This window comes from Lathamus discolor, chromosome 3 (assembly GCF_037157495.1).
Source record: "Lathamus discolor isolate bLatDis1 chromosome 3, bLatDis1.hap1, whole genome shotgun sequence".
NCBI classification, from domain to species: Eukaryota; Metazoa; Chordata; class Aves; order Psittaciformes; family Psittacidae; genus Lathamus; species Lathamus discolor.
The window spans coordinates 46,115,371-46,137,955 of NC_088886.1; the positions used below are offsets into that span (position 1 = coordinate 46,115,371).

General features: G+C 40.8%; 1 protein-coding gene across 6 annotated transcripts in view; it reads left to right on the top strand.

Annotated features, from left to right (window-relative positions):
* DOCK10 (dedicator of cytokinesis 10) overlaps positions 1-22,585 on the top strand; it is a 162,490-nt gene that overhangs the window by 134,609 nt on the left and 5,296 nt on the right. For all 6 annotated transcript variants that reach the window (XM_065674998.1, XM_065674999.1, XM_065675000.1 and 3 more), the window contains exons 39-52: positions 567-668; positions 2,697-2,821; positions 3,502-3,614; positions 4,342-4,479; positions 6,016-6,198; positions 7,885-7,995; positions 9,382-9,597; positions 10,006-10,063; positions 10,390-10,488; positions 12,161-12,267; positions 12,740-12,862; positions 13,817-13,930; positions 19,984-20,130; positions 20,626-20,836. In XM_065674998.1, coding sequence (XP_065531070.1) covers positions 567-668; positions 2,697-2,821; positions 3,502-3,614; positions 4,342-4,479; positions 6,016-6,198; positions 7,885-7,995; positions 9,382-9,597; positions 10,006-10,063; positions 10,390-10,488; positions 12,161-12,267; positions 12,740-12,862; positions 13,817-13,930; positions 19,984-20,130; positions 20,626-20,836 — 1,847 coding nt within the window. The remainder of the gene's footprint in view (positions 1-566; positions 669-2,696; positions 2,822-3,501; positions 3,615-4,341; positions 4,480-6,015; positions 6,199-7,884; positions 7,996-9,381; positions 9,598-10,005; positions 10,064-10,389; positions 10,489-12,160; positions 12,268-12,739; positions 12,863-13,816; positions 13,931-19,983; positions 20,131-20,625; positions 20,837-22,585) is intronic.

Here is a 22,585-nt window from a genome sequence, read left to right on the forward strand (position 1 = left end):
CTGAAAGCACCAGTCTAACACTCTGATGCCAATGTATGCTTTACCTTTGGGTTTGTTTTTTGTTTTTCAAACAATGTTATCATGATGTTCTGGACATCTGAGTACATGCATGTACTTGCATGTGATGGTATGATCATTGCTGTTGCATTTACAGCCCAAAGTACCATATTTCAACCATATTTCTGTGCATATGCCAAAGAACAGAATTTGAACACTGTATTTTCCAACCATATAATGGAAAGAACAATTTTAATATGCTTAGATAAATGTTCCACAGTAATTACAAAAAAAATCTTCTATCTTTACCCACTCTCTGAAAAAGTGTGAGATTGTGTTCCAGCTGTGAAATGTGAAATGCACACTTTGTCTCAGTGGATGTTTTATTCTTAATGTAATGTTACCACTGTGAACTTGTCTATATGTCATACTGTGGAAAAGCAAAAGGTCACTGGATGAACCAGTTCATGCTCCATTGCAGGTTTTGTCAGGCCTGTATTTGTTCTTCAGAGGCTTGGCAAATGAATGTCACGTTCCGTTACAGATTAACAGTTATTTTCTCTTAACAGGAAAATTGCTGCTGCTTTTAAGTTTGTTCAGGCCACCCAGAATAATGGAACCCTTAAAGGTTCGAACTCCTCTGGCCAGGCACTGGGTCTGCTCTCACAATGGTAATGACATGTATTATTAACTCCTGTAAAACCACAAACTATGTTGTCATCCTCCAGCCCTTGTATACTGTCACAGTATTGACTGAAAAGAGGGTGATGCAATATGTAACATATTTCAAAGCCCCCAAAGCCATAAAACCCATAAAAGAATTAAGCCCCTTTAACTTCAACATCACTTGTAAGCTGTTGTTTTAAGTGTTATGTTCAGAAAAATCTTTACTTACTGTCAATATTGTTAAATGTGGAGAAACAGTGGCTGATGGTTTCAGCTCAGATTCCTATTTGAAAGATAATCCACAGTTTTCCCCAACCTGATGGAGTTCATATTCCTGCAATGTTATGTTTTCATGGAATCTTACTGTTTTAGGGATAAAGCGTCTGTATGGATACACTCACGGTATTGGGCAATTTATTCCTCCCCGGTAATGTAGGGCTAATCATTTTCATAGACTACATGTTAATAAGCTGCAGGTGCAGCACGTTTAATAATATTTTTGGCCCTTTCAGTGGAAAGTGGGATCCTTTTCACATTAATAATGCAAAACTCTAGAGAGAAAGCAAACTTTTGATGCTGTGCAGCTTGTGGTTGTATTTAAGAGCATGGTGAGAAGGTTGCCCTCCCTCATGAGCTTGGATCATTTACATATAGCTGGAATATGCTCACCATTATAAGCATATTATCTTGGAATGGAACAAGGTGGGGAAATGATGCTTTCTCTGCATCTTTGTTCCTCTACTGGGTGGTTTTCAAGAAGCAGCACTGATTTCATTACCCCCGCTAGAACTGGCACACAGCCTTTAGGAGACTGTTGTTTTGTTGCACGTTTGCGGATGAACTAACATGGTGGCAATACAGAAAATAAAGTCACATTTCTGCTGTCTCCAGGGTCTTCACACTTTACCCTCTCACAGATCACCATTTGTGGTCCAAATGACTATTTGTTTGTCCTGTTGTAATACAGAACATTTTTTGATCATGAGTTGAGAGTTGTTGCTGATGATCACCTCTAACTTCCACTTGTATTTTTGTATTTCAGTTTTCTGAAATGTTCATATGAAACCAGACTTTCAACCCCCATAAAAAAAAAAACAACAAACCAAACAAAAACCAACCACCACCACCACAAAAAAACACCTCGGGATCAAATTTCCACAAGTTCAAACTCCATTAGTTTATTCGTTTGCCAGGATATGCACCCAAATTTTTCCACTGTGACCACTGGAAGACTTTCTCATGATGACTGGTGAAAGTCTGGGCATCAATTCCATACCTGTGCTGGCAACTTAGTCAGAAATGATTTCTGTAAAAATAGCCAACATAAAAGAGGGCTTAGCTAGGTACAGGAAGTAATTCTGTCTTAAAATATGTTTGAATTATGCAAAATGAGGAAGCAACAAATTTTATTTCTTTTTTATTAAATACAAATGTATTTTAGTAAGTGACCTGAATTTTGAGAGACGTTAAATCTTACTGAATTCTATAGTGGTGAAAAATTCTTTCAGAAAGTATGATAAGCACTGGCATTTTATTTCTAAGCTTCTCATTGTATTTTAATGATGTGTTTACCAGCATCAAAGAGGGTTAAGAGATCACACACATAAGCACACTCATATTTGTACTGTCCCTGTCAGTTTGTCATCATTTTTTTCCCCTCATAGAAGCTGTATTAGTTCTTGCTTGAGCAGGATGTGTTTTTCTTGTATTCTGAGTTGAAAGAACGCCATCTCAGTTTCTCTTCACCCAAAGGTAGTTTTTTCTAAACATCAGCCAGCTATTTAAGCTGGTGCTTTTTTTCAGTGCCGAATAAATGCTTGTCTCCTGTGATCTGAAGAAATCACAGCACATCTGTTTGTTTTGTCTACCTCACTGACTTTCTTCTTCATCTTTGTTTGTCTGAAAAGATTTGCATTTGTTTAACTTAGCCTTTGAAAAATACTAGAGAAAATTCTAACTGACATGGGAAAATTCTGTATAGGCATGATAGTTTGTCCTTTGTTTCTGTTTTTAATAGCATCTTTTAATTTCAGGGTGCATTCTACTTCTAGTCACGATGGCCATAAGCATCACAGATCTCAGACATTACCAATAATCCGTGGCAAAAATGCACTTTCTAACCCCAAACTCTTGCAGATGATAGACAGCAGCACTGCAAGTAAGTACAAAATAAATATTTATTCCCTCTGGAGTTCTGTGGGGGTTTGGATCAGGCGCTATACAATTGAACCTGTTGTTATGAGTGCCACTGAAAGACAGCCTGAAGTGGAGCCTAAACATAAATAGAGCTGCTGATTCTGCCTTTTTTTTTTTTTTTTTTAGGTAACTAAGAAATCTGACTTTTAACTTCATCAAAGTTCATGTAGAAACAAAATTAATTACAATAACCTGACATATTTAAATAGCCTTAATGACCAGTTATTTCCCCCTTCCCAGCATCTCTTGCATCTGTGGTTATGTACCTTGCTGTACAAGCAAAAATTCACTGGCTGAAATGTTACATTTATTAGATCTAGGAATAAAAGCAAACTTTTTATGGCCAAAGGTTCTTTTAATGATGAGATTCAAGTCTTGTATCTCATTTCCCATTTATCTTTCTCTCCTCCTTTGGGGACGAACAGAACCAAAGGAAGAATATGTTAACATCCCTGATGCAGCTGCTGAAAGTTGACTCAAATTCCTTCCCCTTTCATCTCGTGTGAGCAGTATTCTTCCAAATACTCCTGTGGTTAAATGTACTTTAGGACCACACCTCTACTCTGCTGAGACTTAATGATTAGACTGTAGAATTACAGCACTCAGAAGGTTGTTTGTCATCTTGCCTTTTATATGTTGTAGGCAGCTCCAATGAAACAGACATTGTACAGTATGTAGACACAGAGGCAAACATTGCTACAGAAGTTTCCCTCACAATCCTTGACCTGTTATGTCTTTACACTCTGAATCACCAGGTATGTTTTGCTGTTTCATTTTCTGCTTGAACTGGTGTTGTGTGGGATATGTGGTGGAAAGAAAGCCCGAGGGAGCAGCCACACAGAAAGCTTAAAATGCCTCAAACAGCAGGATAGGGAAATATGGTGTCAGTGCTCAGTAAAGGTATTTCATGAAGGAATTGACTTGTATGACCCAAACTGAATAGAAGGATGTAGATGAAGACCATCCTAGATACCCAGGGCTATGTACAGCCTTACTCTGCATGGAACTGTCATGCATCTACTAATGTATGACTGTCATGCATCTGAACCGTGTTTATCCCACTAGATTTCAGAGACGTTAGATAAAAGATTTCCAAACTACTTATCGTCTGTATAGTCAGCAGGTGGATCCTCTGCCTCTTTAAAAATTGATCTACAATTGCTGGCCTAAATGGTTTACTCTAAGTCTCACAGCTACAATACAACAGGCAGCTCCTTTTGGATTTAGTGTCTACTTTATGCCACCTGAGCCATTAGTTCTACTCTGTAACGTTCACAAATAGGAGTACAGGCATAGGAAAGTGCTGTCCTTGGAAAAACTACAAGTAAAAAGAGTCTGCAGCAAGCTGGGAATGCCTCGTCTGCAGAAATTTTACACTGAAAAACTATCTTCCTAGGAACACTCTGATGTAAAGTCCAGCAGATCCTTCTGTTTGTTCACTTTAATGACCAGAATATCCTGTCTTGTCTGTGAACCTTCTAGAGGCAGCTCCAGCAATCTGATTGCCAGAATGTGTTGATGAAGAAAGTCTTTGACACACACATGCTCTTTTTGCAAATCAACCAGTCAGCAGCTGCTCTCAAGCACGTCTTTGCTGCCCTGAGGCTGTTTGTAGGCAAGGTAACTGTGGTTTTATTCTGTTAGTCTGACATATTAATATGTTATAGCAAGTACAGCTTGAAGGCATATAGGTACTTTGAAAGAGTTCTGATCTTCACTGTATTATTGCTCATTCTTGACAAAAATATCTTCTGATTTATTGTTGATTAAAAGGGAGAAGTTCACACTATCTGAAAAATTCTGTTTTGGAAAATGAAAAATTTACTTAGAAAATGGAACTTGTAAAGTAAATAGATAAGTAATGTCCAGGTCTGCGTTGTCTGGCTGTATCATTGGCTTTCTTGCTTTCACCGCCCATGGAAGAAAGCTCGAAACCCATGGTCTTCATAGCAGATTACATGGGTTGCAAAATCTAGCTAGCAGCGAATGATTAAGCTGTCCGAAGAGGACTTAACAGGAGAGTATTCCATACACATCACCAAAAGTTCATCCAAACTAATAAAGTTTCAGAATACTTTGTTTTCAACATAGAAGAGTTTTTAGACAAAAATATGGTTTTGGGTCAAACTGTTTATTGGATTGCATCACCTCATAGGTCAGTGATCACAGGCAATTAGACACTTTGTGTCAACCACAAAGGCTGCGCAACTGCCAAGTCATAGATGAGATCCTCTTAAAACTAATCAGAATTTAGCACACTGGTAACCATAGCAGCTGGCCTGATCTCCCACATGTTCCTATCAAACGCAACAGTGTAGATCAGTTTAAACTGTGTGGCCTCCTTCTGGTTGTTATCTCAGGGGAAAGAGCAGGAAATCGTGTTTCTCCCAGTAACATAGCTTGAGGACGTGGGGGAAACGCGAAGTAAACCATCCACAGACTGCTTTAAATTACATACTAGATGGGAACAGAAGAAGAGGAGGATGAGTAAATGTCCAGGATTACCTGTTTCATTCAGCCTGTATCTCTCAGGACTGAATTCTCTCTTCAGAGTTCTGTGGGAGCAGGGATCAGGTGTAGTTGTCTGCAGCAGAACCTATTGAGCAGTACTTGAGATCTGTAGCCAAGACATGTATCTTCCTCTCCTCAGTCTTGTCTTCTGTTACATTCACTCTGCTGATAAATGGCAGGTATAGTGTGGAAAGCCATCCTTCATTCTCTGTTGTCTCCTGCTGTTCAAACCCTTGACCACTGGAAATTTGCTGACTTTGCTGCTGAAAGTGTTTTCTTTCTCCTGAACACCTTTTATAGTAGTGCATAATGCCACACATGCTTTTCCTGGTTAGCTATTCTGCATTCCTTGCAGATAGGCTGCTCTGCTTTTATGCTTGCTGTGTGCCAGCTGCTGTCTGGATTTCCTCTAGGCCAGTTTGTTACATTGCATACGGTGTTTGTATGAAAACCTGTGTGTGGTTTTTACCTAATCTTAATTTGCACATGGGATTATGTTTAGCTGGTAGCTGATTTTTTCAATAAACCCTAATGTGATTAGTATGGGAGATAAGGTTGTTTTTACTGGTGGCTTAACAAAGTATTGACTCAGAATAACTGTGTGAAGGCCTGAGAGTAGTGCTAAACACACTTTTTCTTCGATAGTTCCCATCAGCATTCTTCCAAGGACAAGCAGATCTCTGCGGTTCTCTCTGCTACGAAATCCTGAAGTGTTGTAACCATAGGTCACGTTCGACTCAGACAGAGGCATCTGCTCTTCTTTATTTTTTCATGAGAAAGAACTTTGAATTTAACAAGCAGAAATCAATAGTCAGATCCCATCTACAGGTAAGTGAAGCATGTGATCATCAGTGTTTAGCTGATACTGGTTTGCTGCACTGGTTTGTTTCATTATTATTTTTATGCATTGTAGCAAGTAATTCTTTTGGAGTCCTCAGGCAAGTCTCTTTGGCAGCTTGATTTTCCTGTTGAGTCTGAAGACATTGGGCTGGATTCCCTGCTGTTCTTCATAGAATCATAGAATAGTCAGGGTTGGAAAGGACCTCAAGATCATCTAGTTCCAACCCCCCTGCCATGGGCAGGGACACCTCACACTAAACCATCCCACACAAGGCTTCATCCAACCTGGCCTTGAACACCGCCAGGGATGGAGCACTCACAACCCCCCTGGGCAACCGATTCCAGTGTCTCACCACCCTAACAGGAAAGAATTTCCTCCTTATATCCAATCTAAACTTCCCCTGTTTAAGTTTTAACCCGTTACGCCTTGTCCTGTCACTGCAGTCCCTGACAAAGAGTCCCTCCCCAGCATCCCTATAGGCCCCCTTCAGGTACTGGAAGGCTGCTATGAGGTCTCCACGCAGCCTTCTCTTCTCCAGGCTGAACAGCCCCAACTTCCTCAACCTATCTTTATTCGGGAGGTGCTCCAGCCCCCTGATCATCCTCGTGGCCCTCCTCTGGACTTGTTCCAGCAGTTCCATGTCTTTTTTATGTTGAGGACACCAGAACTGCACACAGTACTCCAGGTGAGGTCTCACAAGAGCAGAGTAGAGGGGCAGGATCACCTCCTTCGACCTACTGGTCACGCTCCTTTTGATGCAGCCCAGGATACGGTTGGCTTTCTGGGCTGCGAGCACACACTGCCGGCCCATGTTCATTTTCTCATTGACCAGCACCCCCAAGTCCTTCTCCGCAGGGCCGCTCTGAATCTCTTCCTTGCCCAACCTGTAGCTGTGCCTGGGATTGCTCTGTCCCAGGTGTAGGACCTTGCACTTTTCATGGTTGAACTTCATAAGGTTGGCATCAGCCCACCTCACAAGCGTGTCAAGGTCCCTCTGGATGGCATCCCTTCCCTCCAGCGTATCAACCGAACCACACAGCTTGGTGTCATCGGCAAACTTGCATCACTCAATCCCACTGTCCATGTCAGCGATGAAGATGTTAAACAAGACCGGTCCCAACCCCGATCCCTGAGGGACACCACTCGTTACCGGTCTCCAGCTGGACATCGAGCCATTGACCACAACTCTTTGTGTGCGGCCGTCCAGCCAGTTCTTTATCCACCGAGTGGTCCATCCATCAAATTGATACCTCTCCAATTGATACCAAGAGAGAAGGATGTGGTGTGGGACAGTGGGCTTTTCAGCTCTGTTCCAGGGAGAGACAGCAACTGTGAGTGTAGCCACATAGCCAGATAAATGGCTATTCTTGATTCACATGCACTGCTTATAGTAGTGAGAACATAGCTGATGAAGGAATTAAACAGAATATGACAGTATAGTTACAGAAATAGAAGGTCCAGTATCAATGCGCTTACATTGCAAAATGAGCAATTACAAACATTGAAAAGATTACTCATAGTCCTTGTGTTTGTATATGTTACATTCTTAAGACAGGTATAAATGTAAATCTATGCTAGCCTTATACATCAAGGCATATTAAAATAGGGATTAAAAACTATTCAGAAATGTTTTTGTTTGCTAACTGCATCCTGTGTTTGCTCCCCCCGTGCAGCTCATCAAAGCAGTGAGCCAGCTGATAGCAGATGCAGGGATTGGCGGATCTCGTTTTCAACATTCACTTGCAATTATAAATAACTTTGCTAATGGAGACAAGCAGATGAAAGTAAGAAACATTTTTGTTGTCTATCACTACCTCTTGCAAAAGGTCAATGATTTCAGAGGAGCAAGTGTTTCAGTGAATAAATTTGCTGGCTTTTATTAGTTATGAATGCGTTCATAGTGTGCCTTTTTCAGGCAGCCTGAAATTCATGAAAATGCTTGTGACTCAGAAGCTTAATAACTGAAAATAATTTTTAAAACAAAATAAAGTTGGTTTTTTTTAATTGTGTTATTTGTTATTCACTTGCGTATTTTGTTTATTTGCCTGATGTCAGAGAAGATACCATGCATTGTGACTAATGACACAATTGCAGCTGACAGTTTTTAGTCTACAAACTATCCCTTATTTTTCAGTCTGTTCAATAAATGTGCAGCAAAAACATGCATGACGTTTGGGTTTTGTAACAGCTTGCTAACCCCCTGAAAAAGGCATTTAGCTCTTAGATTAGTTACCATTGCTATTATATTCATTGTCTGTAGTAAAGGTGTTGAAAAGGATTCCAGTCTTTAATTTTTACAATTCCTGTCCAAACATTTGTCAACATGCATTTTGAATTTTATACTTTGGAGGTGTTTTTCATTCCCTGAAGGTGACTATAGGGTATCTCCACTGAGGTTAATAATAGTTAGTGTAAGCAAATTGGTACGTAATTGTCATAAGTAATTTGATGTCTTACTTAATAAGGTGCAGTTACAATTGTATTTGTTTTCAAAGTCCAGCTTTGATTTCCCAACACTGCAGTCAATCACACTGCTTCTGTACCATGCTCATCTTTGTGTGTTGTAGGGAGGGAGCATTTAATTTCATATAATTTTTCTGGATGTTTTTACTTTTAAACAAAGGGAATGAGGGGAAAAAAAAGTCTGAAATTAGAAATATATTTCATTGCTCATCTGAAAAAGAGAAACTACAGGGCTGAGTTAAATATGTTGTGAACAACCAATATGAGTAATACAAGGACTCACTTTGCGCAGTGTGAGAAGGCCAAAAGCCAGACCATTGTGAAACATGCTGTGAGTTAAGCAGAGCTATCTATAGCGCCTGATGCTGTTCATCAGCTGAATGTGCACAAGAATCCAGTCCTGGATCCAGTAGGCAATCGAGGAACAAATGTTTCAGTTTGCTGACTTCAGCAGAGTTGTTGCATACAGACTGGTACAACTGACTGACTGGGATATCCTGTAGGTGCCATGACATGACACACCAGTAAAAAAAGTCAAGTGTTTATGTATGCTATGCATGTAATGCGGAACTGTGACTCTGCGTCAAGGCCTGCTGGATTAGGGAAGGGAAAGAAGGTCTTCCGTAAGCAGGACTTCAGCTTGTTCAGGGGTGCTGCATGTGGCTCTTCAGATGGTTTTAGTGATGTATTGCTTATCTTTCCCAAAGAACGTTAATTTCCCAGCAGAGGTGAAGGATCTGACCAAACGCATCAGAACAGTTTTGATGGCCACAGCTCAGATGAAGGAGCATGAGAAGGATCCTGAGATGCTTGTGGATCTGCAGTACAGCCTGGCAAATTCATATGCCAGCACACCAGAATTACGCAGGACATGGCTTGAAAGCATGGCCAAGATTCATGCAAGAAATGGAGATTTATCAGAGGTAATGTAAACGAATGAATAGGAAATCCATTTGTCTTTAGGCTGAGATGTTCTGATAAAAAAGGCTCTGAAAAAAAAGTGGAGGGAGACAGGTTTTTTGAAAAATACCTAGAGAGGTGGTGGTGTCCTTTTCATCAAAACATAAATGGTTGATGCAAAACTCCAGCGCATAACCCAGGAATACCTTATTTACTCAGTAGTCTTTCTTGAGAAAATCTATGCTTTTACATGTAGTGAAATTAACACTCAAAAAGGATTTCATCACTTAACCCTTTACTTTCTTAAATGATTCTATTAATTTTGCCTTCCCTTTTCTGCAGCGTGACTTGACGGTGATGAAAGTGTGTGCTCCTTATCACATGTATGCTATAAGTCAAGCAGTGTACTTTATTTTGGTCTCTCATTACAGGCTGCTATGTGCTACATTCATATCGCCGCTCTCATTGCAGAGTACCTGAAAAGAAAGGGTAAGACCAACATATTCAAAACCAACTATGTATTTATAAATATTGTTGTTGAAAGTAATTTTTGGCTGTCCTGCTTGCCTTATGTATAAAGTAGTCTTAAAGCTGCTTAAATTCTTCCCAAATAGTTTATTTTTAAAATATATCATAAATGCCATTCTTAGCTCTGGAACAGTGAAAGTGTATGTTTTGTGTTAAGAGTGTAATTTAAATGTTTAGTGAGCTAGTGCTAAAAGAGAATGCTTCACTTGTTAGTCTGTCGTTATTAAGTATGCATGTATTAACACGTACCAGTAGCAGTATACTAATACCATCTTACACTATCATAGGTTACTGGAAAATGGAAAAGATTTGTACCTCACGTATGCTCCTGGAAGATGGTCAAGTCTCTGATAGTAATGTGTTACTAACAACTCACAATGGAGGAAGTGAGTGCTCTAACCGTGCCTGTTTATGGGTCAAATAACATAATTAGGGAATCAAATTACTGTTCTCCAATTGATCTGGAAGAATATCTCCCAAAGCAAAAATATTTATAGTGCATGTTGATGGCTGTAACAGCAAGCAAGTAATGCTGGAAACATTATATGTGACTTTCCTGGTTCTCTTTGGCTGGTTTGATGAGTTGCTCAGAATGTCTCTGGTGAGGGCTTTTTCAGCAAGAGGGCAGCCTGCTCTTCATTGTCAACAGAAATCCCTCTCAGGTCAATTGGTGTTTAGCATGAAAATCCATGTCCAATTCCAAAGCTGGGAGGGCAGGGGAGTGGAATTAATATCTGGTTATCCATATGTAACTTATACAGATAAAGAGTTTTTTCTTACTTATTAGAGGAAAAAAGTGCAGTCTTTTATTTTTAAATGCATCTATGCCAGTGGTTATTTAGCTTATGAAGTGTGTATTTAAAAGTAATTATTAACATGAGATATTTTGGCAGTTTTCACAAAGAGAAACTTCTGGGGGCAGGGGCAAATATGGGGGGAAGAGAAAACTTAGTTTTGAAGAGACCATAGTTCTCCACTACACCTGGAAGTGTCTGTGAGTGAGATGAAAAAATGCACCCTTTTAGAAGGAAGCTTTCTGTGAACAATGCTAGAGATGGTTCACTAGTGGTAAATATTTTGCATGAGTAACAGATCACAGGAGGTGGAGCAAAGAATCATATCTTAAGTCTGTATTTAAACGATCTTCAAAAGTTGACAGAGAGGATGGAGCCTCTCTCTCAATGTGTAAAGGTTAGGTTTTTAAGCTAACCTTTAAATTGAACACAAGTTATGTTAGGAGTTCATCACCTCTTCTAACATGTTTACCTTCTCTGTTCAAGAGTGGTAGTAAAACCTTTGTGGGTCAGACTCTATCTGATCTGTAATGTGCAATGCCTGTGCAAGTTGTTCCTTCTGCAGCTATTGCATTAAGGACCCAGCTTAGCAAATACTAGATGGACATTCAGTTTTAATCCTTATGATCTTTCCCATCAACAGCTTCTGCCACCGCCCTGAGCTTTCTACAAGAGAGTTTTTCACTTAGGGCTGTGGTCACCTCACTGCCATGGTATCCTCGAACCTGGTAAAGGCACACTGTGCTCCAGAGCAGGCATCTCTCTATCAGATGCAGCAAGCCCTGGGCAACTGTGGCACTCTCCTTTAGGAAATCAGACAGGTGGGCCAAGTGCAGATCCCAGCATGTAGCATTAAGCGCCTGTGGGTCAGTCCAGGAGTTACAGCGCTGGTTTTATGAGTGTAAATTGTCTCACCTCAGCCTGCCTATCAATTCCAGTATAGATGAGCATTGCACATGTAGTTTTGCAAGCGCTGCCAGCACTGTACAGCTAAGGAACCAAAATGCCAAAGGGAGGGAAAGACTGCATCAGGAAAATGTTATAGTTACCCTTTGCCTGGACAAGTGGATTTATATCATAGTGAAAATGTGTAATAGTCTCATAAATTCAGTCAGTTCCATTTGTGCTTCTCATCACTTGGGCTGTGAAAAAAGTAACTAATCCAGTCAAATAAAATCAGATCTATTTTAATTGCATTCAGTAGCATTTTTAGTGATCTGGTTATTCACGCATTAATTGACATTGTTATGACTTGCACTTCAAGGCTTATTTTCCATGGGATGGCCTGCTTTTCTGAGCATTACCCCCAACATTAAAGAAGAAGGAGCTATGAAAGAAGACTCTGGGATGCAAGATACTCCTTATAATGAGGTCAACAGCATTAACATTCATATACTTGTTCTATATCAGCAGAAAGTGTTATTTCTAATGGAAGCCTGTGCATGTTACAAGTTATAGCGAGGGTGTACTTCAGGCAGTATTAAAGGGCACACAGCTTTTGAGTGAAATGTCATAGCTGTTGTACTAAATAGCAGGGATAGCTGTTTTGCTAGCAAGAACATTAAGTACCAGAGCAGGAAGTTAGGGAGTCCATGAAGCCCAAACCCATTCTTCTGAATGAGATGTCAAGTATTCAAGTACTTTCATGTTACTGTTATTTCAGGGTTTTTATCTAAAGAAGAGCTAGGTTGCTAGTACCTGATTAAACACTGTGTTACTGAAATAAACCTTAATATAGAAGACACAGAATAAAAATGAATACTGGGTGTGTGCTTTTGCTGCATTGCTATTAATTAAATGCCACCAGCTGTCAAGTGATCTGTTTATATTTGTGGAATTGCAGAATATTCTTGTGGAGCAGCTGGAGTTGTGTGTTGAATACCTGTGGAAGTCTGAGAGATATGAGCTTATAGCTGAGGTTAACAAGCCTATCATTGCTGTTTTTGAAAAGCAGAGGGACTTTAAAGTAAGTTGGTTTATATATTTATATTTTTTAATTCTCTTAAAAGAGCAGTGAAGATAAGTTTTAAGGAAAAAAAGATGTGCTTTCTTTAAAAGGAATCTCTTTTCTTCATGTCTGTAATTTCTCCTTTTAAGGCTTTGTGCTGTGAGTAAATAAAAATAACCTGCTGGTATCCTACTTTCCTCTTTTCAGCATCAATACAATGGTTAATAGACAAAAAATTTTCAAACAAACCTCTCCTATTAGCCAGTGGATGTGAATTTTTGCATGTGTTTTTAAACCAAAAGCACATTTCCATTGTATTTAGTTTTAGAAAGTGCTGATAAATTGTGTGATCTCTTTACAATTCCAGGGTTTTTTTCTTTTATTTACTTGGCAATCTCAGTGTATAATGAATAACGAGACAATAATCTCATTTACTGATTTTCTGGTTTTAAATCACGGTAAAAGCCAAGAGGTAGGTAGCAATAAGCTGCATGCTTAGGAAGCAGGTCTTGAAGAAAATTTAACGCTGTCCTAGCCAAAACCAGCACACTTAGTTGAAATTTTGATTCTCTATCCTGAGAAAGTGTTCATTAGTGGTAATTGTGGATAGCTTGTCTTTACATGGAGTTAGGAGCTGATTGGCACTGTTGGCACCCTGCTCACACCTGCACATAGGATACTCAGGTTCCCTCTTAGTAGGTCTCTGCCACTGTCTGGTGGTGGGATGCTTGTCTTCCTGTGTGGCCCTACACACAGAAACACCCACTGCCACAAAACTGCTCAGAAGATGAAAGAAACCTTGAAATGACTGCTAACAAGGTTAAACTATTCTTTGAGTATGTACAACCATCTTTGCAAAGGTTTGGGAATCCAGGTAAGGCAAGCCATGCTTGCACAGAACTATAGTAGTATTTCCGAAAGTATCTGCATGCTCTCACTTCCCCCCCCCCTCCTCCCTGTTTCCTAATGTAGAGGCTGTCTGATTTGTACTATGACATCCACCGCTCATACCTGAAGGTTGCAGAAGTAGTGAACTCTGAGAAACGTCTCTTTGGGCGATATTACCGTGTTGCATTTTATGGGCAGGTAAGTCAACTTGTGTTCTTTTGTCTCCACACATTCCCAGATTTCAGCATGTTCTTGTAATCCTGATGTATTTTCATATAAACGCTTGGCAGTGAATCATGGGGTGGAAAGTGCCTCGTGGGTCAGACTCCAAGCAGGATTTTACTCAGAAAAGGGAACACTCAGTTGCATATGTGTAAACTGCTGCTATGGAATTATTGGTGTATTGGAGAACAGCCTTGTACATCAGCTTTAGTTCTTGACTTCATCAAGCAAAACTGAGACTGAGGCAGGGCAGGGTGTTTTCCAAGTAAAATTTATATAAAACCAGGTAGGATATCTTTGATTGATCTATGGTTCCCTTCTGTAACAGAGCTTAAGCAGAGCAGAATGCAGTAGATGTTTTGTTGTGTTTCTCGCTGACTCTGACTTCTGCTTTCAGGCCACCTCTGATTCTGTGCAGCGTACTGTAGAGTAGTTTTATTCCCTCTGCTGTGCTTCAGCATCCTCAAAGCATTATTTTGTGCTTTCTCCTGCTACAGACCAGTGTAGCAACCCAGCACGTTCCTTTAAGGCCTGGTTTTGGCAAGCATACTATTTCCTTTACTCTTAAAACAAAAAAAAAGTTAATAATAAGGTGTGTAAAAAACAGATTGATGTGAATCACTCTGCTTGCTAATTAGATTTTAATGCAGAAATTTACTCTTTTCTCCTTTTGATCTTATTCAAGGCTGTGGTAAGTCTAGTTCTTTTGCATGTTTTGTTTAATTCTCTCCTCACACATCCTCCATCCCTCCCTGTACTGTTACTTAACATTAACTTTCCTGTGCTCTCAATTCTTTGGTTTGTGGCAGATGAAATAACATTGTTTCATCCGTTGTTTCATCCTGCAAACTAACTTTTGTTTTTTCAGTTACCTGAATTACCAAGCTGTGTCTGTTGCCATGTTGTGTGTGCACCGTGGGGCCCAATCCTGCATCATCTCATCTCAGTGGAAGTTTTTCTCTCAGCTCCACTGGGAGCAGTATTGGACCCCTTCATTCTCTGTTGAAAAACTCATTGTAGTATTAATGCTGTTTGAATGCAAACCTGCTTTCCTGGCCTGTGCAGCAGCTCCAAAGAGAAAGGCTGTTGTGTCAGTATGATCTATGGCAATGGTAACTGCAGCACTCTGGGCAGGGTACAGCCATGTTCCTGGTATTCCCTTGTAGGAACAAGCAAATTGGGAGTCGGAGACAAACGGTGAGTCCTGGCTCTTCATACAGATTAGCAAAGCTGAACTTGCCAAATTCAAGGAGAAAGCGAGCTGCACTGAGGAAGGGTAGAGTTTTCCTTGTGCCTGACCTTCCTCAGAATAGGGGCAGCAGTGCGGGAAACAGGACTCTTCTACTTGCAGCTTTTTGCCAGAGCTCTTCCAGAGACAGCTACTTGTAAGTGGGTAATTTAGCTGCAGCAGCTCTGCTGAACTGGGTTAAAATCTCTGTTACAGTGCAATGACTTTTCAGCTGCCAGTGCCACGAGGGCAACTTCATTTAAACAGCTTTCATGCTCTAAAGCATATGACTTTTTCATAGCTGCGTATTGCTCAGTCCAGTCCATTCCCTGGTGCGCCTGGACACTGAGCTCTAAATGCAAGCAAGTACAACTTCCTCCTTTCCTTTTGCAGGAGAGATATGTGGTAGAAGGCGAGACTTCTCTGTATTGCTCCTTGCAGAGGCATAGTGACAAAAGCACATGACAAAGTGCAAATAATTAAAGGTAGATCATTCCTATGAGCGTCACTTGTGCCTCGATTACCAAGGAAAATAGGAATGGGTGTGCAGAACTGATTAAGGGGGGCTTACCAGTACACAAGGACCATGGCAGGTGTGGGAGCTACATAAAAGGAGAGACAGAGAGAACAGTCTGTTCCCATATACTGACTGTGCCTGCATATTTTTCTCTGAGGAAGGTTTCTTCTCTGTTTTTTTTCTCAGTCACTTTTTCTCATGGGCCCCTTGCTTCCATTTTGGCTGTGCAGATGGAAAGGTATGGGGACTTTTGGTCCTTCGGTTGCCAAGAGTATTGCAGGTCTCCATGCTGAAAGCAGTATCAATACCCCATCCATTTAAAACATTAAAAGCCTTTCCTTTTTTTTGTGCTTCTGGCAGACTTTGCACACTTCCTCCCAAAAGCCAACAGTTGCAGGTTTTCCTGGTATTTACTACCAGTATTACACCAGTATTATTTACTAGTATTACACCAGTAAAGCAATATGAACCATTCTGCTTAGGCCACTACAGAGGCAATGCCACAGAAGGAAACCTGGTATGCAGGTATGGGATGCTCGGTATGCAGGTATGGGATTCCTTTCAGTTGTGCACATACACTGTTCTATGAAACAGCTGTGGGCTGATACACACATATAAAAATGTATTATTACAGATATGCATTTATTAATTAAACATTTTAATCAATTATATCAATAATAAATATATACATATATATGTTTTGTAAAAATGGAACACTGCTGTTCCTTAACTGAAAAAAACCAAAACCTGCAGAGAAAGCATATTAAAGGACGAAAGAATAATGCAAATACTGTTTGCAGGAAGAATTTTGAGGGTTCTTAGTAGAAAAAGAAAATCTGCAGCTGCACCTGAAAACCATTGTCCTTCATGTGAAAAGGGAGACAGTATTTGGTTACTGCATTGCTGCAGGGATCCTCTGGAAGGATGGTTTGAATGATTGTAGGCCTTAGGAAGGATGTAGTCAGTAGTTCTTGCCAGAGAGCATTATTTGCCAGCTCAGAGAGCCAGATCTCATGGCAGCTGCTGTTTTCGACAGCAAATTCTGTTAAGGGTCTTTGGTGACAGCATCTCATTGCACCACCAAGTGGCCACACTAGCCAGTGCTTATGATTTTATTCACAGATGAGTGTTTTGAGAAGTCAGTGTCTTTCTTGAATTAAAACTGAAAAGAAGCTGTTACATATATTGAATAGCTGAAAACTCCTATTGTGCTGATAGACAAAGACATTCAAGATTTGTTTTCAGAGCAGTATTAGGTAAAAGTAGAGCTGTGGTTTTGTTTTCCTATCTGTGAAAGAAGCTGTATAAGTTGGAGGCCAGATTTTTGTAGTGATAAGCTAGCTGTGGGTTTATGTCTGAAGAGCAGAATATGTGTCCTCTTTTCCAAATGTGATAAAACAGCTGTAGCTTCCTTACCAAAGAATAAAAAACACTCACCATAAGAGGAGATGCGCACTTGATGCAGAGAAGGAAGGATCCATTAGATGATAACTCTTGGCAGGTAAAGCAGAAGGCTTCACCTTGGCACATAGGCTGAAGGAATGGTGTGTATTCCTCCAGCAGAGGGCAAAGAAGTGTTTGACGTGCTGGGAGCAACAAGGGCTGTGTCTGAGGGCATATGGGAAGGAAGAAGGGCCTTTTCGGCACTGCCACAGTGACAGTCCTAGGTCACACCTTGACTCTCAGCACATCAGAGCCCAGTGGAAGCCTATAACTTACTGCCCAGGAGATTGTCTCCCTTCCGTTACGTTCGGCTGCTCCATGTCATAATTTTCACCTGTAAGGCTGTGTTGTCCTTGCAGGGCAAAACGAGCCAGTTGAAGATAATCCAGGGATATGCATTGATAATGTAACCTTGACTGCTTAATGTGTTAAAATCCTGAAATCGAAGGATATGTGGCTTCTGGAAGTATTTAATCTTACCTTCAGCAGTCTTTGCCAGACATACAGCATATGGCACACATGATTATTTATAGCTCACAATTAACTTCTGCTTGTCACTTATCAGCTGAAATACTGTACGGAATATGTACTTAAATGATGTCTTTAGCATTAGAGACAAGACAAAGTCTGTTAGTTGTTTGTGTTCAGGTTCAGGGTTTTTTTTTAAGCAAAACCATTAACACAGATACCAACTTAGTGTGCCATGCAGCATTAGCACAGAGATTTGATACTCACATACAAACACTGTGTTCCAGCACGCAAACATATGCAGAATTAGTGGTTAAGAGCATTAACTATATTCTAGCTTGTTATGTGATTGATTTGGAGAACATGAGGGGGTTATGTTGAAAACATGGAAGAGTAGCAGAAAACAGCTGATTTTGAACAGAAGTAATTCTGAGTAGGGTGTTTAAGTATGGTTACATGAAATTAATGAGGTTTTCTCCCATAAAAGCAGTTTTGCTTCAGTGGAAACAAGATCAGAAACTAGGTTATGATTCTGCACATCTTCTTCCCTCAGTGAAGTCAATAAAAGAGTCAATTACCTGCTCAGATCAGTAAATGTTTATAGGGTGTCAACTTTTGAGCTCTAGATTTGTTCTCTAATTACTTGTAAAGGTCTTCATATGCCTATGGAGTTTAATTGATAATATTGTTTAAAACTGTGCAGTGTTAGAAGGTCACTCTGAGACTGATTAAGATACTGTCAGACAAGCTGCTGATGTTAGTCATCAGTTTCCAGTAAAGTCCACAGTGCTCTTGGCACTTGCCAAAGTGAAAGATAATTTTATTGCCCCTTGTCCTCACCAAAAGAGAAGCCAGAGCTGTGTGTATTTGTTAGTCCCTATCGAGATCAAGTTTGGGCATTTTTTGTAAACAAACATTGACATTTACAGCTATAATTTGTTTTCATTCTTTTTTTTTTTTTTTTATGAAAATTTGCCTACTCAGTACTTTTAGTGGCCAAAGTTGAAATATGCTTCAACACGAAAAGGCTGGATTTTCCATGAGTACCTTCCAAAGAGATTTGGAGGTATTTCTTGACTTCATTCATTTGTGGTTCTCTGTTTTTCAGTAGATGGCAGTTTGCCTAGACATAATGTCGAATTAGCTGTTCAAGCCACATCGTGTTAAGGTTAGAGGGTCTTAGGTTTGACATCATTAATGCTGTCTGCCTTTCCCCTTGATCCCTGCAGCTTCAGGTATTTTTCTCTGGGTCACTTTGCATTAAGGTGAAAGGAGGAGGATTTGGGTGCAGCTGCCATGGTTAACACTGCCAGATTTCATCAGCAGAATATGAAATCCTAGGAGGAAGTCTGGTGCTGCATTGGGATAGTCCCATGATGGCACTGGGATAAATCCTGGCCTTGTTGCTGGGGCACCTGCTACTTCCTGCTGTAGCTTTGAGGTGCATGTTCATCATGTACAAGTTGAGTGTCTGACCTGCGCATGATGCAATGCTGTGCTAATTTTCTGAGGTTGGCATTTGTTCTGAAGCCTGAGTGGTTCTTGTTCAGCTCTTCAGTGGAGGCTTTTCTTAAAGCTCTGCCAAGTCCTTCCAGTGTAATAAGTAAATGACCTTAACAAGATTGAGCTTTTTTTGCAAACGAACGCAGTCTGTGTGGGGTTTTTCTGGTTTGTTTGTTTTTTCTACATAAATCTAACAGACAAGAGTGTCTCTGAAAATGCTGCAATTCCATATGGCCTTTCAGGATGCCACCAGAGTTCCTCTTCAGCTGCCCTGAACAGATGCAAATCAGTTTACAGGTGCTCCCAATGCCATGGTCCTGTGTATTGCTGTGAGCAGGAGTGTCCCGCCCATCACCGCAGGCAGCAGTGCCCAGCGTTGCCTGCACACATGGCTCCCAGACAGGATGCGCTGGAGGTGGCTTGCTGGGCTAGGCATCCAGCAAACAGCCATTACACTCATGTTCTGTTAGCACAGTGCTTCCAAAATAGTTAATTTAAACAAATGATTAAAATTTAAAGGATTTTTAATGTCCAGTTTTTAATTCATTTGGGTTTTTTCATCATACACATAACTCTCAAGAGAGTGCTTTAAATCTTTAAAACAGCTAGGTCTTATATGAATAAATGTGTATGATGTACCCAGGTACATCAAAATAACTGGGTGACTTTGGAGGTACCAGACCAGTACAAATGCAGAGCTCTAGGTGTTTGCCACAGTGGAGAGAGGTAAGCTTTTGATTTAGGTGTTGGAAATTATATATTGGATGCTGTGGTGGGTATATAGACAACCTTGATTCCTGATAAAAGCACCTTTTTTAGGCTTTGCCCTGCCTGTGGTGTTCACTGTATCCTTCCATTTCATCCAAACAGGGTTTTTTTGAAGAAGAGGAAGGTAAAGAGTATATCTATAAAGAACCCAAATTAACCGGCTTGTCTGAGATCTCTCAAAGGCTGATGAAACTGTATGCAGACAAGTTTGGAATAGATAACGTGAAGATCATTCAGGATTCCAACAAGGTACAAAAGACATGCTGGTTTTGCACAGGGGGGAGAACTGAGCTCATGGTGCATATTTCGGGAGCTGTGTTTTGAATTAATATGAACAGAGTGTGTGTATTAACTCTTGTGACCTAGTTTTACAACCGAAAAAAGATCCTCGCCTTATAGTGTGGCAGGTGCTGCATGGAAATGACAGTGTTATAGCAGGGCATCACAGTCAGTAGGAAGAGCATATTCCAGCATATGCCTGCAGAGAGCATGCAGATGTTTACTGCAATGCGGAAGCAGGTTGTTTTCTCACTCATTCAGTTTTCATTCGCTTCTGCCAATGACTACATTCAAAAGTCCCACTGTTCTTACGGTCCCCTTGGTTAAATACCTTTGTATTAATCTGTGGTCTTAATATTCAAATAGGAAGTCTGTTTTAATCAGTGTTGCTATTAAAGTATCAGAAATATAACAGATGCCTTGGAAGCTTATTAACAGAGTTTTCTGTTTGCCACTGTTACACAGGTCAACCCCAAAGACCTGGATCCAAAATATGCGTATATCCAGGTGACGTATGTCACGCCTTTCTTTGAAGAGAAGGAAGCTGAAGACCGAAAGACTGACTTTGAAATGCATCACAATATCAACCGCTTTGTGTTTGAGACACCCTTCACACTCTCAGGAAAAAAGCATGGAGGGGTAGAAGAGCAGTGCAAGAGGCGCACGATCCTAACAAGTACGTGTCCTCGGGATGCTTCCCCGCTCCCATCCACCTTTGCCAGTTAAGCCCAGCAGTGCATTTAATGTGCCAGGTTTTCTGCAGTCAGTAGGTACAGCATGCCGTGCAGACTGATAAGTAATCTCCTCAGTGTGTCCATTGGCAAAGTACGTGCTCTCTTACAACCCTGCTGACTGTCCGGGGAAATTTTCATTTGTGGCGTCATCAGCAGTCGTATTTTCTCATATTATTGACATCTTAACTGTTCTTGCAGTGATGTAATTTGGGAGTGGTTTTGCTGGAGGCAGTTCAGCACTCAGAACCATTGTTCTTTTAAATAATAAACAAGTCAAAGAAGTAGGGTGCCTATTCTAAGAAGAATAAAACTTTATTCAAAATCAGAGCAAGATACATCATATAGATTTTTCTTTTTTTAAGTGGAGGTAAGATTTCATCTCACTGGGCACAGTGTTTTAAGATGGGAATGTCAAGAGCGCTACATATGTCTATTCTTACTGAATCATATTAAACAGAAAATGTTTAGTTCCTTATCATGATGGAAATCTCTCTTTAAAGAGGCATCCTTTGTGAAACTGCTGCTGAAACTTGACCTGTCTGTATTTTGGCTGGGAATATGAGAAACTTATCTGAGATGGAGGCGTTGCTGTCATGGGCAGCTGTGAGCAGAGCAGCTGATGTTCACATCAAAGGTCCCTGAGAGACAGAAAATCCCATTCCCCATGGACTTCACAGCTTCCCTCAAAGGGCAAAGTGAAGAAAGCTGCTTACAGTACAGGCATAGTCAGCTGAAAGTTTTGTTCTGGCAAGTCGGGAAAAAGGCACTGTCTGTGGGCATCTTGTTACATGACACAGCTTTGCTTGTAAGAAGAAAAAAGAAGGAGTGGATTATGTGTGGGTTTTTTAAGCGCTTGTGCAGCAGTAGGTGTTCTGAGACCTATATTGAAGCAGGTAGCTTCAGTGACATGAAAGTGCAGCTGTTATGGTATGTCTGGTGAAAACAGAGACGGTTTTTCTTCCAGCAGAATGCTTTCCCTAGGTTATTACAGGTTCCCACTGCTCTCAACCTGATTCCATCTTCAGACTTAGGTCCTTCTCTTCTCCCCTGCTTTTCCCTCTGGCACCTGCATCACCTCAGTGCTTTTCTTTAAAGGAAACATATTACCCCCAGCCCCCTCCATCCCTGGCCTTCAATAAAGTCATATATTTTCATTTGCTTGCTGTGTAAAAAGGAAGTGCTTTCAGTCTGAGAAGATGGCAAGGCTTATCGGTATCACTGGAAGAGTGTAGAACTTGCACAGGGGTACTGGGTGGCTAGAATGGTACCTGCTAAGCCTCTCCATGCTCCAGAGCCTGCTGCCCTTGTTGCACCAGGCTGCACTTATCTTCTGTGCAAGAGACGGTGGTCTGTGAATCACTGGCTCTCTGCTGTGCCTGGTTGTGACTTGTTTCTCCAGCTCTGAAGTTCTGGGTTTCCTGTTCTCCAAGGGGATAGCCACTGTGTGAGCTGGAGCTTATGCAGGCCTGAGCCGACTGGCAGCAGATGCTCACCAGAGGAAGGAGTTTGGGAGGGCTTCTAAGTGTGTAGGGTAATTGAGAAAAGATTGTTAGCTTAAGGTGCCACAACAGTACCTTTGCCAAACTCCCTGAGATCCATGAAAAGGCTTTGACTGGAAGGAAGGGGTTTTGATGATAAATAGTTCCTGTCCACTCCCGTGGCAGTATTTAGGCTGAATGTTAAAGTAGCTG